The 15,098-nt window shown below is 38.8% G+C and overlaps 1 protein-coding gene across 1 annotated transcript in view; it reads right to left on the reverse strand.

The window, feature by feature from the left end:
- TMTC2 (transmembrane and tetratricopeptide repeat containing 2) overlaps positions 1-15,098 on the reverse strand; it is a 675,945-nt gene that overhangs the window by 418,576 nt on the left and 242,271 nt on the right. The window contains exon 2 of the mRNA XM_006882534.1: positions 3,664-4,234. Coding sequence (XP_006882596.1) covers positions 3,664-4,234 — 571 coding nt within the window. The remainder of the gene's footprint in view (positions 1-3,663; positions 4,235-15,098) is intronic.

The following is a 15,098-nucleotide window of genomic DNA, read 5'->3' on the forward strand; positions in this document are numbered from 1 at the left end:
TTCTAGTTCCCAGTGAAACACTTTAGCCATTAGTTAACTTCTTATTGTTCTGTGCTGTAAAAGTCAGAAATGACACATAGCTGATCCTCTACTGAGTTTTCAGATGCTATAAATTGCACAGGAGACAAAGACATCCCACAGAACAGCTAGAGAATTCAAACCACATGCCTTTGGACTGGCAGCACAGTTCCTTACCATTAGGTCACCAGAGCGCCTTAGTAGGTCACTGTAGTTGTTACGTGCTTTTGATCTGAACTGAATCATACCAGTCCCTTCAGCTGATTTTAGAGGCAGTAAATCACAAAGGAGGAGACACGTTCATGATTCTCCTATAGAGTAGGTGGTGGATTTGAACCTTGTATCATCAGGGATGCAATGCAGCTTCCTACCACTGTTGTTATTGTTGTTGCTAAGTGTCGTCAAGTCGTAGATGACTCATAGTGACCCTATGAATGAAAGACCTGAACACTTATGTAACTTCCTTCATTTCTCCAAGTTCATAGGGTTTCCGGAGGCAAGCTATTTTGGAAGTGGATGCCACTCCTGCTTCCTAGTTTTAACCGGAGAACTGAAACACTGTCCACTCCTACCACTAGGCCACCAAAATTAAAATGAGCTCTATCAAAATGAAAGAGTTATCATTTCATAATTATCTTAAAATATAGATGTAACTGAGTAATTTGTAACTACTTGGAATAAATGCATTAGTGTTAATATAGATTGTATCATATTCTCACATATGTTTCAGTAATAACACATATAACAGGCAGAGGAGATTAACATGTGAAAGAGTTGTGAGGTTTGCAAAATATAGAAAATGTGTGTATTATTTGTGTAAGAGCTCTAGTGATTTACCCCACAGGCAGTTGCATTGCTACCTAAGGATCATACCTCTGGGACTTCAGGTCTGCCTTTGGTTTGGCAGTGCAACTCTTTATCCACTAGGCCACCCAGGAAAAGAATAATAACATCTCCATAGCCAGAAAAAGGGATCACAGAACTAGCTTGTGAGTTAAGATTCGATCCCACATTATTTTTCTTTCTATTGTGTAGCCAGGGAGCCGAGATGACCAGATGGCAAGAAGCTGTCCAGCAAACCCAAAGGCACATGGTTCAAGTCCATCAGCTGCTCCACGGGAGAAGGATGGGCAGTCTTCTGCAATTAACTGTCTTGAAAACCTACCAGAGAGTCAGCTGTGGGTTAGTTTCAACTCGACGTTACACAACAATTACATAGTCATCTCTACACCATCTAGGCAGACAGACAGTCAAAAATATGTGTTCTATTGCAACAGACTGACTCGCACATATCGTTCTCTGTGTAATCTACATTTTCCCGGTTCTCTGTATCTCTACTAGAAATAAGGAGATGCTCCCTGCCGCCCCTTATTATTTCATAATCTCTGTTACTTCAACATTCTCAATAGGCTCAAAAATCATAGGCTCAAAATCTGAAATTGAGAAAATGAGACAAATAGAAATAGCAACTATCAGACAAAGGATTTTGCCATCTCTGCTATTACTCCCATACCTGCCCAGCTCTGCAAAGCTGGACAGAGTCTCCCAGATATTCTAGGCAACTCTAATTTAATATTTCAGGACACCGAGCCAAAGCATGAGGGACTTCACACTCTCCACCACAGGAGTTCCTTCACTACTACTGACATTTCTTCTTTAGATAAACCTAAGTGGTATGACAAGGGTGTCCAGGAAAGATGTAGATTCTCATTTGCATTTTAATTTCAGATAAACCACAAACTTCCAATTACAGGCATGTTTTGAATTTTGTGTGGGACATACTTATATCTAAGATCTCTGTCAAAAGCTTTGCCTTTGAAGTATACTCACAGTAAAGAAGAGGTCTCAGGAAAGAACTTCAAAATTCTCTAAATAACATATCAAAATAATACCTTAACTCATGAGAGATTAAAACAGAAGTTATGCACCTCTCTCATTGCCACTGAATCACAGAACTGACTCATAGCTGACCCTCCAGATGGTTTCCAAGGTTGTAAATTGTACAGTAAGAGATTGTCCATCTTTCTCTTCCCTTGAAGAGCAGCTGGAGGATTTGAACCACCAAAGTTATGGCTTTGGCCTTGGAGGTGCAATGAAGCAATCAGAATGTTTCTGAGGCTATCAATGCACAGCTGTGAAACACCCATTGTTTGCAATCACTAGCAGAACTTAACACCCTCTCACAGAATACAGCCCCCATTAAAACAGGAACGATGAATTATATTTATTCTATTTACATAGCCAATAAAAACAAGGCTATTTGTTATTGCTGGTGACATCATTTTGAAAGCTAAGAGAAATATTTTTCCCCTCTCTAAATCTTCTTAAAAGAATAATTAAAATTATATTTACATAAGAGTTTGACTTTCAAACCATATGTTGTTTTTAAGTGTCAAACTCCAAACAGAGTTTCCTTTTCAAGTTTCAGAATTTAATTGAAGTCACAAAAGAACTTCATTAAGCACTTGATTCTGGCACTGAAAGTGAGAAGGGAAAAGGCCTCCCTGCAGGGCTGAAACACTGCACTGATTGCTCTGCTTACCAGGTAGAAAAATTAGCAATTAAAAAAAAAATAAGTTCTTATCATCCTCAATTTTTTTTCCTTCTTATTTTACTTCTTTCCCAATTCAATTTTAAGTGAAACTGGAAAATGGGGAGGAGGGGCAGGGAGTAGTCACAACCAGGAAAACCTGCCAGTTTTCTCAGGGCAGGTATCCAAAACCATAATTCCTTGCTTAAGTGTCCGAAAGGAAGGCAGGAGTTTGCCTAATACACGACTGAGGTTTGCAAATCTCAGCCAAGTTTCAGTCTCTATACTGAAAAAGTCAAACTTGGGGTGAGTGTCTTTCTAGGGAGGCAGGATGAGAAGGCGGGAAAGCAGCTGGTTCCCTCCAGACACCCTGGTCCTCCCACTGGCTCTCCTTAATGCTTGGGGAGAAAACTGTTCAGTTCTCTTTAAGAACTGGAGGAAGCCACAATGCTCCTGTGACTTTCAAAGAACTCTGCATTGGAAGCCACTTAGGGAATACAGAACAACAAATACTGAGCCCTGAGGCAGGGTCTAAACTGGCCTTAAAGCAAAACTGAAAATAATCACGTTCTGTTTTGACGCATCCATTCTTCTACATTACAATAAGGAAAAGGTGAATGAATATGATTCAGTGCTTAAGAATGTGCACTCCCAAGGTGCTGCACACAGGAATTGTTTTCCAAAGTTAACTCATGAAAAGTAGTATTAAGAAACAGCTGAGCATTTCTCCTTGGAACAGTCAAGCATCTAGATCTATTATCAGCAAATTATTATTTTTTTAAAAAAATATGCATTATGGACAATTTATTGGATAATAAGGAATTCAGGGAGAAGGAATTATCACAATATGCACGTTTCTTAAAAAGGAAAAATTAATTCTGTTACCATTTTGGAAATCAAGAAAATAAGTTCATAAATCAGAGAAATAAAACAAGCAGTGATTGAAGGCAAGCTTAGCAGAAAAAGGTCAAAAAGGGTACTTCCCATTTACTGGAGATCAAAAAAATAACATTTTCATTTCTATTTGAAGAGGGACAAAATTTTAAATCATGGAAAAAGAACCAAGCATGTGGACTGTTCAGAAATTCAATACTCAAGAACCAACAATCACTTACTTTGTAAATGGTAGGGAAGATCTGTTTCATTTTCAGCCTGTGAAAGACAAAGACGTCATAAACTGCTGAAACTGCGAGAACAGTCACTCCTTGTTCCTTCCACAACATGCTGCATCCAGCACACAGCCCTGTTCCTAGGAACCAGCCCCAAGTCCGTGCTGAATAGCCTCTTGTAGAACAATGCTTAATGTAGCAGAGCAAGGAGAGGAGGAAGAAGAGGCTGGCACCAACATCAGCCCTGCCCACGATCCCAGCCACAGCCTCCGTGTGGATGGGGTGAGAGGCAAACATCAAGCCAGCCATAAAGGTCCAGTATCCATCACCCAGGAGGATTTTGGAGAAGCTCGTGAACAGACCAGTGACGGTTGCGTGTAATAGGACGTTGACAAGGTGATAGCTCCAGGGATTCAGCCCTCCGATGGCATGATTCAGACGAAAAGAAAGAGTGCAGAGAGGGCGGTAGGACTTGTGGCTGCCACTGTGGGTAAGGAGGGTTCCCCAAAAATCATTGTAGAAAATGTGTGTCCATGGAGTTTCTGGGAGAAGGTCTTGATTAGTCTTGATAGCACGGCTGTAAAACAAAACATTAAAAAACAAATGTAAAATACAAAATAGCAATAATATATAGGTAGATATAGATACATTTTTCTGTATATCATGTGCCTTTGCATTCACAGTACAACTCTGTGCCATTAGACGACCACCAGAACTCCATAGATAGAAAACTACATATATATATATATTTGTTGTGTACCATTGAGTCAAAATCAACCTATGCTGACCCTCCAGCAGGTTTTCAAAGGCAGTAAATCACATGGAAGAAGGCTGTCTATGTTTCTCCCATGAAGATCTAGTGGATTTGAACAGTTAGCAGTGCAGCTCCTTATTGCCAGGCCAGGAGAGAAGCCTGAGAAAGACAGATGATAGATAGAAGGAAGATAGATAGATATAGATAGAGATAGATAGATAGATAGATAGACAGACAGACAGAGAGAGAGAAAGACAGACAACATAGATAAGAGAGAGAGAGAAAAATATGGATAGGTAGGTAGGTAGACAGATAAAGCAATGCTTAGATATTGCCTTCTTGAGAACCTTTGCTACATGGATTTATAATGAGATATCAGGTATGCAAGATTTACACAAATGAGGGAAGTTTATAGAAAGCTTTTCACATAGTTTTAATTAAGAGATTATCATTATTCTCCTCAAAACTCCCATTAGTGTTTATAAACGGCACAATTATTTTTCTATTTCTTTCCCTTAGAAACCATCTTTCTTGTTGGTATACAGAGTAACTGCAGAGTTTCCATCAGAGAATTAAGCCTTCACACCAAAACCCACTGCCATCTATTCGGTTCTGACTCACAGTGGCCTTCTGGGATAGTGCAGAACTACTCCACTGGGCTCACAAAGCTGTAATTCTTTATGGAAACACCCTGTTACAACCACTACCTCCTCCCTGGGGAGAGGCTCACAGACATAACTTTCTGAATTTCAATGGCCATGATGGCCCATGTAATGTCTTCAGAAATAGAAACCAAGCAATGTCCGGTAGAGTAACAAGATGAAAAGGAATTGAGTCCCTGTCATCATGGACCATCAGCCTTAACAGTTGTTGAACAAACTAAACAATGGCTACCTCTCTGTTTGAAGAGTAGGTGACATTAACTGCTATCTTGTTTTGAACTGTGTCATTTTGAGTGTTTGCTAGTGGCAGCTGAACTTACTCATAAGTGAAATCCTTTGTTAACAGAAGACCTACCATATCACAGTGGTTTGATTTTCTGTTTTGACTTTGATTTTTACAAGTCTCCGTGTATTGACTCTGTATTAAATGAATTTCCATATAAATTGGCTTTTAAAATATTAGAAACAGATGTTATTCTGGATCCATTAAATTAAAACAACCTGCTATGACATTCATCAAGAATCTAACCCAGAAGTAATTGCTTAAGACTTGATGGGTTATAATTAAAATTTAAAGGAAATATGAAAAACTGCCAACCAGTGTTTCAGACAGCGGACTTCAAATAATTCAGGATGGAAACCCCACTGGCCTGTACCAAACATTAACTAAGATAGTGATGTGAATTTATCTAATGAAAAATGCTCAGATTATGGAAGTCAGGGCACCTGGACTGCCCAATGGCAAAGCATTCTGGGATAAGGCTGTGCAAATGCCATGAGGAAATCTAGGAAGCACACATTACACTTTATTTTAGACAATACCTCACCGTTTCAGTGGCAGTTCCACAAAAGATAAAAAATCTCATTCTGAAAATAGGTTTTCAACATGCTATTAGTCCCATACCATAACCAATTCTGTAAAGAGGCTTTTGAGGAGAAAAAAAAAATACTTTCTAAAACTTGTTAAAGATTGCCAGAATTTTCTACATTTCTCGCAATAAGATTTTACATTTCTTGCAATAAATCAAGTAATCTGCGTATGTCTAGCTTTCACTAAATATAAGTTTTAAAACAAGTTTTAGCAAATCTCATCACTTCATGGTAAGGAAAACTTTGATGAGGTATCCTCCTAAATTTACTGCAGTGGAGAAACAAATTAAAGGGAAAACTGTGTCAACAAAATGAAAATAGAAGAACAAGGAACACATCAACCATACGCATGTACAAAGGAGACTTTCATATGATAAAACTCTCTGAAGGGTGTAATGTGCTTGGACAGGTTTTCATTTATACCAGTGACTATTAGGGCAAAAGAAGATATCCTAAGACGAAACTGTACTACGCTTTAACAAATAAGTCATTTCACACATGCAAGGTGATGATAAGAATACATTATACCACCTCAACATCATACTGAGAATGATACCAACAAAAAGAACCGTAATAGAATCTGAATAATCTGCTGAGGGGGAAAGATTTGAGAAGGAAAAGACAGTCATTCAACACTGAGCTTAATAGATTTTCACCTATTTGCATTTTCTTCCTCCAGTCCAAAATGGAAACACTGAAAGCTCTTATGTTATTTCTCAGCTAATGAGAATCTTTCCTTCAAAACAAAATTTCCTGCTGATTACTATTTCTGAGGTTGCTTCTGTGAATTAGTGTTGAAAATGCAGAAAGACGCTAGGAATTTATGAAATTTTCCAATCTGAGAAAGTGAAGAAAATTGGAGGAACAGATGTGGAAAAATGAACAATTGCAGGCAGAATTCCCTAGAGAAAGCATGACTGAGAGACTATCTTTTGAAGCAAAAAGCGTAGTTTCAATAGCCATCAAGGAGATCATAACCTGCTTCCAGTTTTGTTCATTTGCAGTTTTTTGTTTCTGCCACCTTATGATTTTTCCTTTAGGAAATGCTGGCAAAGGCCAACACAGAAGCAAAAGTGGTGAACGAGGTGAGGCAGCCATTCAAAGTCTCCTCGCGTGTTGTTCTCACTGGTATTGTTTGCACTGACCTGTGGTCACAGGCACCACAGAAATGGTGACTGAGAGTCCCTCTGAGTATGAATCTTCTTCAGATTTTTTCAAACATAAATGACACTACTCTGAAGCTCTTTCAACTCTACTGGTAAGTTGAAACGTAAATAATAATTAAAACTTATATTTGAAAGAGATTCTGGCCCCCTCCACAATAGACTAAACCTTGTTTTGAAAAAGAGAATGTTCTTTGTTAACCTGCTCTGTTACTCTGTTTATCTCTCTCTCTCTTTCTCCCCTCTCTCTCTCCTTCATCCATATCTAGGACAAGGTAAAACTCGAGAGCAAATGAGACTGTGAAATGATAGACACAGTTACTTCCCCTCTGTCCCTCAGTTCTCTCCCCTGTAGAATAAGATGCTAACTTTACCTGTCTCAAAGGACCACTATGAGGAGCAAATATGTTAATAAATATGTAAGGTATTCCATCTGTCCCTATGACCAAAGAACGAATGAATCTAGTACTTAAGACTTGTAGTGCCTGTCTAGCTTTTTAAATAGGATGAGAGAGTGTGGGCCCTCTTTTCTGGGACAGCTTGATTCCCAAACACAGCCCGTAGCATGTGGTAAACTATTAGCATATCCTTTTCCTCTTGCTCTGAGTATACATCAACAGTCCCATAAGCTGCTCAGCTAAGCATGTGCAATACGTAAGGCTTGGCCAAGTCTACTTCATCCTGCAGAGAATAAAAAAGGTCCTTCTCTTGAAATACAAGAGACTTGAGTGAAAACTATCTCCCTGCAATGGCCATGAGGGGAGATGGACCAGACACGAGAGACTGGAGATACGAAGTTAACATGATGCTCCCTCTTTCCTATGTGAGTGAAAGTGTCATTCTACAGGACCTGGGTATGAGTTCTATCTGTGTTGGTGACTCCTGGGACTGTAATCTGTGGAGAGGGTTAATGTTTTCCCTGCGATGGGGCTCCTCCTTTAGAAGTGGGACCAGGGTCACTTGTTCAACAATGAAAGTATAGAGATCTTTGCTATATGGAACATATAAGTGTGTACTGTTGTTGTTACTGTTGTTAGGGGCTGTCAAGTCATGAACAACAGATATGAACCCTAGTCTGTCTGTGCCAACATCACAATTTCTTGAGGCCACTGCTACAGTTATTTTGTCAATAAACCTGGTTGATGGTCTTCCTCTCGTTCACCATCCCCCCTTCCCAAGCATAACGTCCCTCTCCAAAGAATAGTCTCTTGTAGCAACATGCCCATGAGATGAAGTTTTATCACGTCTGCCTCCAAGGAGCACTCTGGCTGCACCTTGTCCAAGATATGTATGTTTGTTTTTTTTTGATAGTTCATGAGATATGCAGTATACTTTTTCAATACCACAGTTTAAAGGCATCAATTCTTCTGTCATCCATATTCACTGTCCAGCTCAGCAGAATACCAAGTGATTGAAAAGATGATGGTCTGAATCATGAATACCATAGTTCTCAAACTAACATCATTACTCCTCACTAATTTGAAGAGGTCCCTGACTGCAGACTTTGCCAGTGTAATACATCTCCTGCTATCCTAACTGTTGGTACCATGTGTACAATGTGTACATAGGAATAGGTTATATACATAATAAATGTCAGCTGTTATTATGCACCATATAATTGATGATAGCCATTGATGTAACCACAGTAATTTTCTGAACCAAGATAGTAAACATTTATGAATGTCTTTCTTGTCCTTTAATATATTGCTTTATTATTATTATTATTATTATTCCCTTATGTCTTTAATATTATCTCTTTCTACTTCTCATTAGCTAATCTCTCTATTTCACTTCTCAATCCAAATGTGACTAAATCATTTGTGGCTCTTTTTTAGGATCTTCTCCCTCCTCACGCCCCTATGTTTTCTACTTTTTGTGTCATCTCAGTCAGGAAGCACAATTTATCAATTGTTATCGGCAACTGAAGGAGATAAAAATGTATCTGGATATAAAGGAAAGTTGTTGAAATTCAGATTTCATTAACACCTTATGTGTTACCATAGGCCAGTTAGTCTCTTTAAATGTCAGATTCTTTAGCTATTATTAGGGGTAACTACAATAATGCTTCTCATAAGTTGGGGGAGCTCTGTGGGTTTAGAGCCCAGTGACTTCTTAGTGAGTATAATGCATAATGAGTTATGCTTTAACCCAAAGGCTGTGCATCTGAAATGTGCATCTTCAAAATGCAGTAGTGGCTCGTCACATCAAGTAAAGGATGGGCAGCGTCCTTCCACGCAGAAACCCTCCTCCTTCCAGCTGCAGACACCTGACGGCAGCCCATTAGGATTTGAAAATGACTCAACAGTAGTGAGTTAAGCTAAGACTCATAGAAGTTTGAGTTTAATATCAAAGTTGGCAATATTTAATCAAAACATTTGCAAATTACATAAGCTCGTTAGTGGATTCATGCTGTTTCCGCAAATCCTCCATCTCCTTAGTAGCAGATTCTATTTTTCTTTTGGAGAACAGCATACGTCTGCATGGCAACAATTACGCTGTCCTCACTACCATTAGTTAATTATTAGTAATAATCATTCAACTAGGCCAGTGAGTGGACAATATCCACATGTGACCAGTATGACTGATTCTAACCACTCAGAATTGGTGGATCTGACCAATTAGAGCCAATATCACCCCAATCATCTACTGAGGGCAGGGACCCTCTCCTGAGAATTAAATTAAACTCAGGTTTACTAGAGGTTGTGGAAGACAGGGCTCGCCCAGGAATAAAGGAATCCAGATTAGCTCTCTCGACTTTCAGCGCCTTCTGGTTTGAGATCTCTGAACCATAAGGGCCAAGTGAAAAAAAAAAGCATATGTGCAGAGTGAAGTATAGAAAGTAAAGCTATGGCAGAAGTCCAAGTAAAGGTTAGTGGGTGCACCCGCAGATCCCAAAGCAGGAGGAGTAGAGAAGGCCACCGCTGGGGATGCCGATACAAATATGACTGCATGCTCTTGTCTAAAACTTCTGATCCTAGGCATCTAGAACGTCCTTCACCCTGAACACCTCCAAGAGGCTCACCTTCCACCTTCAAGGCCAGCCCCTTTCTGATCCATTGATTAACCTATGATTTCCAGACTAACTCTGTGTTTAGTGGTGGTTGAATGTCCCGTGCACAAAAAATCATCTCTTCTACCGTTTTAGCTGAAGGTATTTTTTAAAGGAGTACAGATTAGAATGAGGCATTGCTAGTGTATTTCATTATCCAAAGTAATCCAGATTAGAGAGAGAAAGAGGCCTTTCTAGTGTAACTGGATAGAGCCATACCTGAAGACAAATTCAGCTGAGTTATAGCTGGTGTGTTATATTATCCTAACATGTGAAACAAAATGAGCCCCAAGTGATACAAACCCCAAAACCATGTCCATTAAGTTGATTCCAACTCCCAGTGACCCTACATGATAGAATAGAATTGCCTCCTAGGATCCCCAAGGATGTGAATCTTTAGGGAAGCAGATCGCCGCCTTTTTCTCAAGCAGGGCAGCTGGTGAATTCAAATTATAACCTTTTTAGTCAGCAGTCCAATGACTAATCCACTATAGTACTGACCCTCCTAAATATTCCCATGATGTAGAGTCACTTCGCACCCACTGCAACACTTGAAACCCACTGGTTTCCAGTGCTGAAAACCACAGTGGGAAGAGAGTGTCCATCCTTATCCAAAGCCCAAACAGCTGCCAGTGATTTGACCAGTCAGATAGATGCACAGCCATTCAGCAGTACCACTGACTATATAGCCTTTGTCACCAGAGGTTCTTAAGTAGTAACTCATTGTCTTCCAGCCAAGCAGACTCACAGCTAACCCTCCAGGAGGTTTTCAGAAGCTGTAGATCACAAAAGAAACGACTGTCCATCATTTCCTGTGGAGCAGCTGATAAGACTATAACCTCCTGCCTCCTGGGTTAGCAGCACAAGTCTTTACCCTGTAGGAGCCCAGAGCTGTAATAAAGCATTGCAAAATTATCAAGTAATAAGCTTCTGTCTATTTTAGTATCTTAAACATTGTTTTTGTTGTGTACCATGAAGTCAGAACTGGCCCACAGCTGACTCTCTAGCCAGTTTTCAGAGACAGTTAATCATTCAGAAGGAGATCACTCATCTTTCTCCCACAGAGCAACTGGTGGACTTGAACCACATATTTCAGGATTGCAGCATAGCTTCTTGCCAGCAGGTCACCAGAGCTCATCTTATGCATAGTAAGCGTAAATAGAGCCAAACTTCTTTTCCCACAAACCAAATCCTTCTCATGCATGCTGACCATTAAATAGCACTACTGTTCTAGTAAAGACATTCAGCTCACTGTGTTGAGTGTCCTCTCTGAACCGCCTATATATCGATTTTTTAAACCAGTTATGGACATTTTAAATCCATTAAGAAGATCAGCAGAAAGAAAAAAAGCCAATTCACAAGTTTCTCCTGAATCTATCTCTAAATTATCTTTCCTCGTCTCTTTGTTCAGGCTTTTATTCTGTTCTACCTGCACTGCTAAGCATGCATACTAAATTGGCTGTTCAATTTTTCTCTTCTCTCCATTAGACTACACATCTCCTCAGGGAAGGAGTTATTTCTTATGTTTTCTCCTGGTGTCCAATACATATATTAGGCATGCAATAAATATTTGTTAAACAGAACTGAATAGCTATCCCTACCTGTTTTCATTCTCGCACTGAGCCAATATACACTCTGTAGATAGAGAAACTTCCTGAAACATAACTCTAACATCAGCCTCCTCTCCATAAAAGTCTCTCATCATGGCCTATTTCTTATCATAATAAAGATACCCTTCATAGGCAGCATTTAGAACTCTCACAATTATGGCTGTAGGCTAACTTCCCTTTACTTCTCTATACACATTCTAACGTCAACCATACTCTGCAGCCGTTACGTCTTTGTGCAAAGCATTATCTTTCCTTCTGCTGCCTAGATTGCTGTCCTTCAACCAGCACCATCTGTTCAAATATTCTTCAATCCCCAAGGCTCGTTTCTGCAGCCACTATCTCCCCAAAGTCTTTCCTGGTGATTATTTCAGAACATGCCTGTTTTTGACCTTGAGCAAATGACATATTCATTAATAACAGTGACTTTTACCACAATTGCCAGGGATTTCAAATGGACTGAGACATGGAAGACATATCAAAATGAGGAGGAAGAAATGCATGCTTTGAAAATGGTCCATAAATGATAGTCATACACCATTTTCTATTCTCTACTGAAAATCACTGTCCACTAAAAATGGAAATGGATTGATTCTGAAATTAAAAATAAAATCACACATTCATTCAGTAATAGGCTCAGCTCAAAGAAGCGCATTGCAAATCCAATGGTGAACTTTGATAACTTTCAATCTAGTACAGGGGACTAAGAACTAGTAGGCAATTATTACACAGAATGACAAATGCTACTCTATACAAAGTATTGAACTGGTCTGGGGAAAATAGAGAAAAGATTTCTATTAGTAAAATTCCCTGGTGAAAAGAAAGCATGTCATATGTATGATATGTGAAGTGAAGGAGGAGTGTGTTGCAGAAATGTTTCCAGAGTGACGATGATTATTTTCCAAGATAAGGGGGCAGGAGAAAGTATGATAAATGTGAAATCTGAAAATACAATGGGTTAGCTGGTTTAGAGAGTAACATTTAAAGGGAAGGACAGCAGGCGTTGGCATTATGCTTTGCTCTATAATCCCTTTAAAAAACAGTTGTATTTTAATGGTGATTTTAACGAAAGTTTGCAGAAAAGTTGGATTTACATTAATTGTTGCACATTTCCCCCTCCTTCTCCCTTCCCGTTCACTTTCGTTTTTGTCTTTATATTCATATACTGTCGTACGATTTCCTCCTTTTCCCACCTTTCCCCTTCCCCTGGTCCTCTTTGTACTATACCTCTTATTCTGGACTACTGTCTTGCATATAATTCCTAATCATATATTCCTTTTAAATAGTTCTTTCCTTCATCTGTTTCAATACAGTGTTCATTATCTATGCACTTTTCCTACTCTCTTCTCAAACCCCACCCCCATGTCAGTCCTGCTTTATAACTATGGTAATATAGAGAACTCATCCTTTTGTGACTGAGATATTTCACTCAGGATAATGTCTTTTGGGATCACCCATGTCGTGTTAATGTTTTATAAGTTGATTGTTTTTCAATGCTGTGTAGTATTCCATTATGTGAATATATACCATAGTTTTTCAATCCATTCATTTGTGTTTGAGGGTTTTTGTCTTTTTAAAAAAAACTGTTATTTTAACAAAAGCTTATCAAAAATTTGAATTTTAATTCATTCATTATTGCACATTTTCCTCCATACACCCACCCCAGTTCACTTAAAAAAAAATCATTGTTGCATAGTTTCCTCCTCCCCCATCCCCCAGTCCACTGTGCTATTCATCTCTTATTCTGGATTGCTCTCATACAAAAAAAGCCTTATCATATATTGATTTTAAACAGTTCTTTCCTTCATCTGCTCCAGTGCAGTGTTCATTATCTATCCCCTCTTATCTTAGTTTCCTCCTAACCGCCATGTAAATCTGGTATTATAACACTGGTGTTATGCAGTCCTTTTATGAGTGAGATATTTCACTCAGCATAATGTCCTTCAGGGCCACACATGTTGTGTAATATTTTATTAGTTGTTTTTCAGTGTTGCATAGTATCCAATTTGTAAGTAAATATATCAAATGGTGTTATTATAATTGGAAAATCACCTGCAGAAAACTTAAGCAAGACCCATACCTCACACTTTTTTAAAAAACCAACTAAAAAAATTTTTTAAAAAAACAACTCAAGGTGGATCAGGGACCTAGAAATAAAACAAAAGACTATAAAATTAATCAGAGAAAAACTAGGAAGAACTCTAGAAGCTCTAATCCACAGCATGAACAGTCTTCCAAGCATAATGAAAAACCTACAGCCAGGAGAAAATAAAATAGATGAATGGGACCTTCTAAGAATCAATCCCTATGCACATCAAAATAACTTCTCCAAAAGGGTAAACAGGAAATCCACAGACTGGGAAAAATATTTGGCAATTACATATCTGATAAGGGACTTATATCTAAAATTTATAGAATACTCCAGAACCTCAATAAGAAAAATGTAAACAGAGGGAGCTCAGGTGACTTAGTGGCAAGACGCTGCACTGCAATCCCAGAGGTACGCGGTTCAAATCCACCAGATGCACTGCTGGAGAAGGAGGGGGCGATCTCTTCCTGTACCAGTCAGATCTGATTTGACGGTACATGTAAAATCATAGAATAAAAAAAAAAAGAAAAATGTAAACAATCTAATCACAAAATAGGCACAGGATATGAATAAGCAATTCATCAAAGAAAATATTTAGATGACATAGATAACATGAAGAAATGTCCAAAATCCCTAGTTATTAGAGAGATGCAAATCAAAACAACTATGAGATACCATCTCATCAATATCATCTCAACAACAGCAAAGTTCAACAGGGCAGCAAATAACATGCTGGCAGGATTGTGGAGAGATTAGAACTCTTATTCACTGCTGGTGGGAATGTAAAATGGTACAACCACTATGGAAGGCAGTGTGGTGTTTTCTCACAAAGTTAGGAATAGAAATACCATTTGACTCAGAAATCCACTACTAGGAATATACCCTAAAGAGACCAGAGTTGCCACCCACACAGATATATGCACACCCATGTTTATTGCTGCATTATTTACAACAACAAAGAGATAGAGGCAACCACAGTACCCACCAACAGATGAATGGATAGAAAAACTTTGTAGAAGGAAGAAAAATCTTACTAGACATCTGTGTCCTCAATTTCCAGGTTTAATTCAGCTATTATTTTGTTGGAACTTACTTTGTCTACCCAATACAGCATTAGCTTCTCAGTATAAAAAGCATTTTTTGGAATCTAGCACACAGTAGGGATTCAATATATTTTTGGTGACTAAATACTAATTAGAGATGATGACTACTGACAGGCTGCACTCACCTTTAGGAAAAATTCAAAA

This window comes from Elephantulus edwardii, unplaced genomic scaffold (assembly GCF_000299155.1).
Source record: "Elephantulus edwardii isolate Elephantulus edwardi_28Jun2011 unplaced genomic scaffold, EleEdw1.0 scaffold00021, whole genome shotgun sequence".
Classification (NCBI taxonomy): domain Eukaryota; kingdom Metazoa; phylum Chordata; class Mammalia; order Macroscelidea; family Macroscelididae; genus Elephantulus; species Elephantulus edwardii.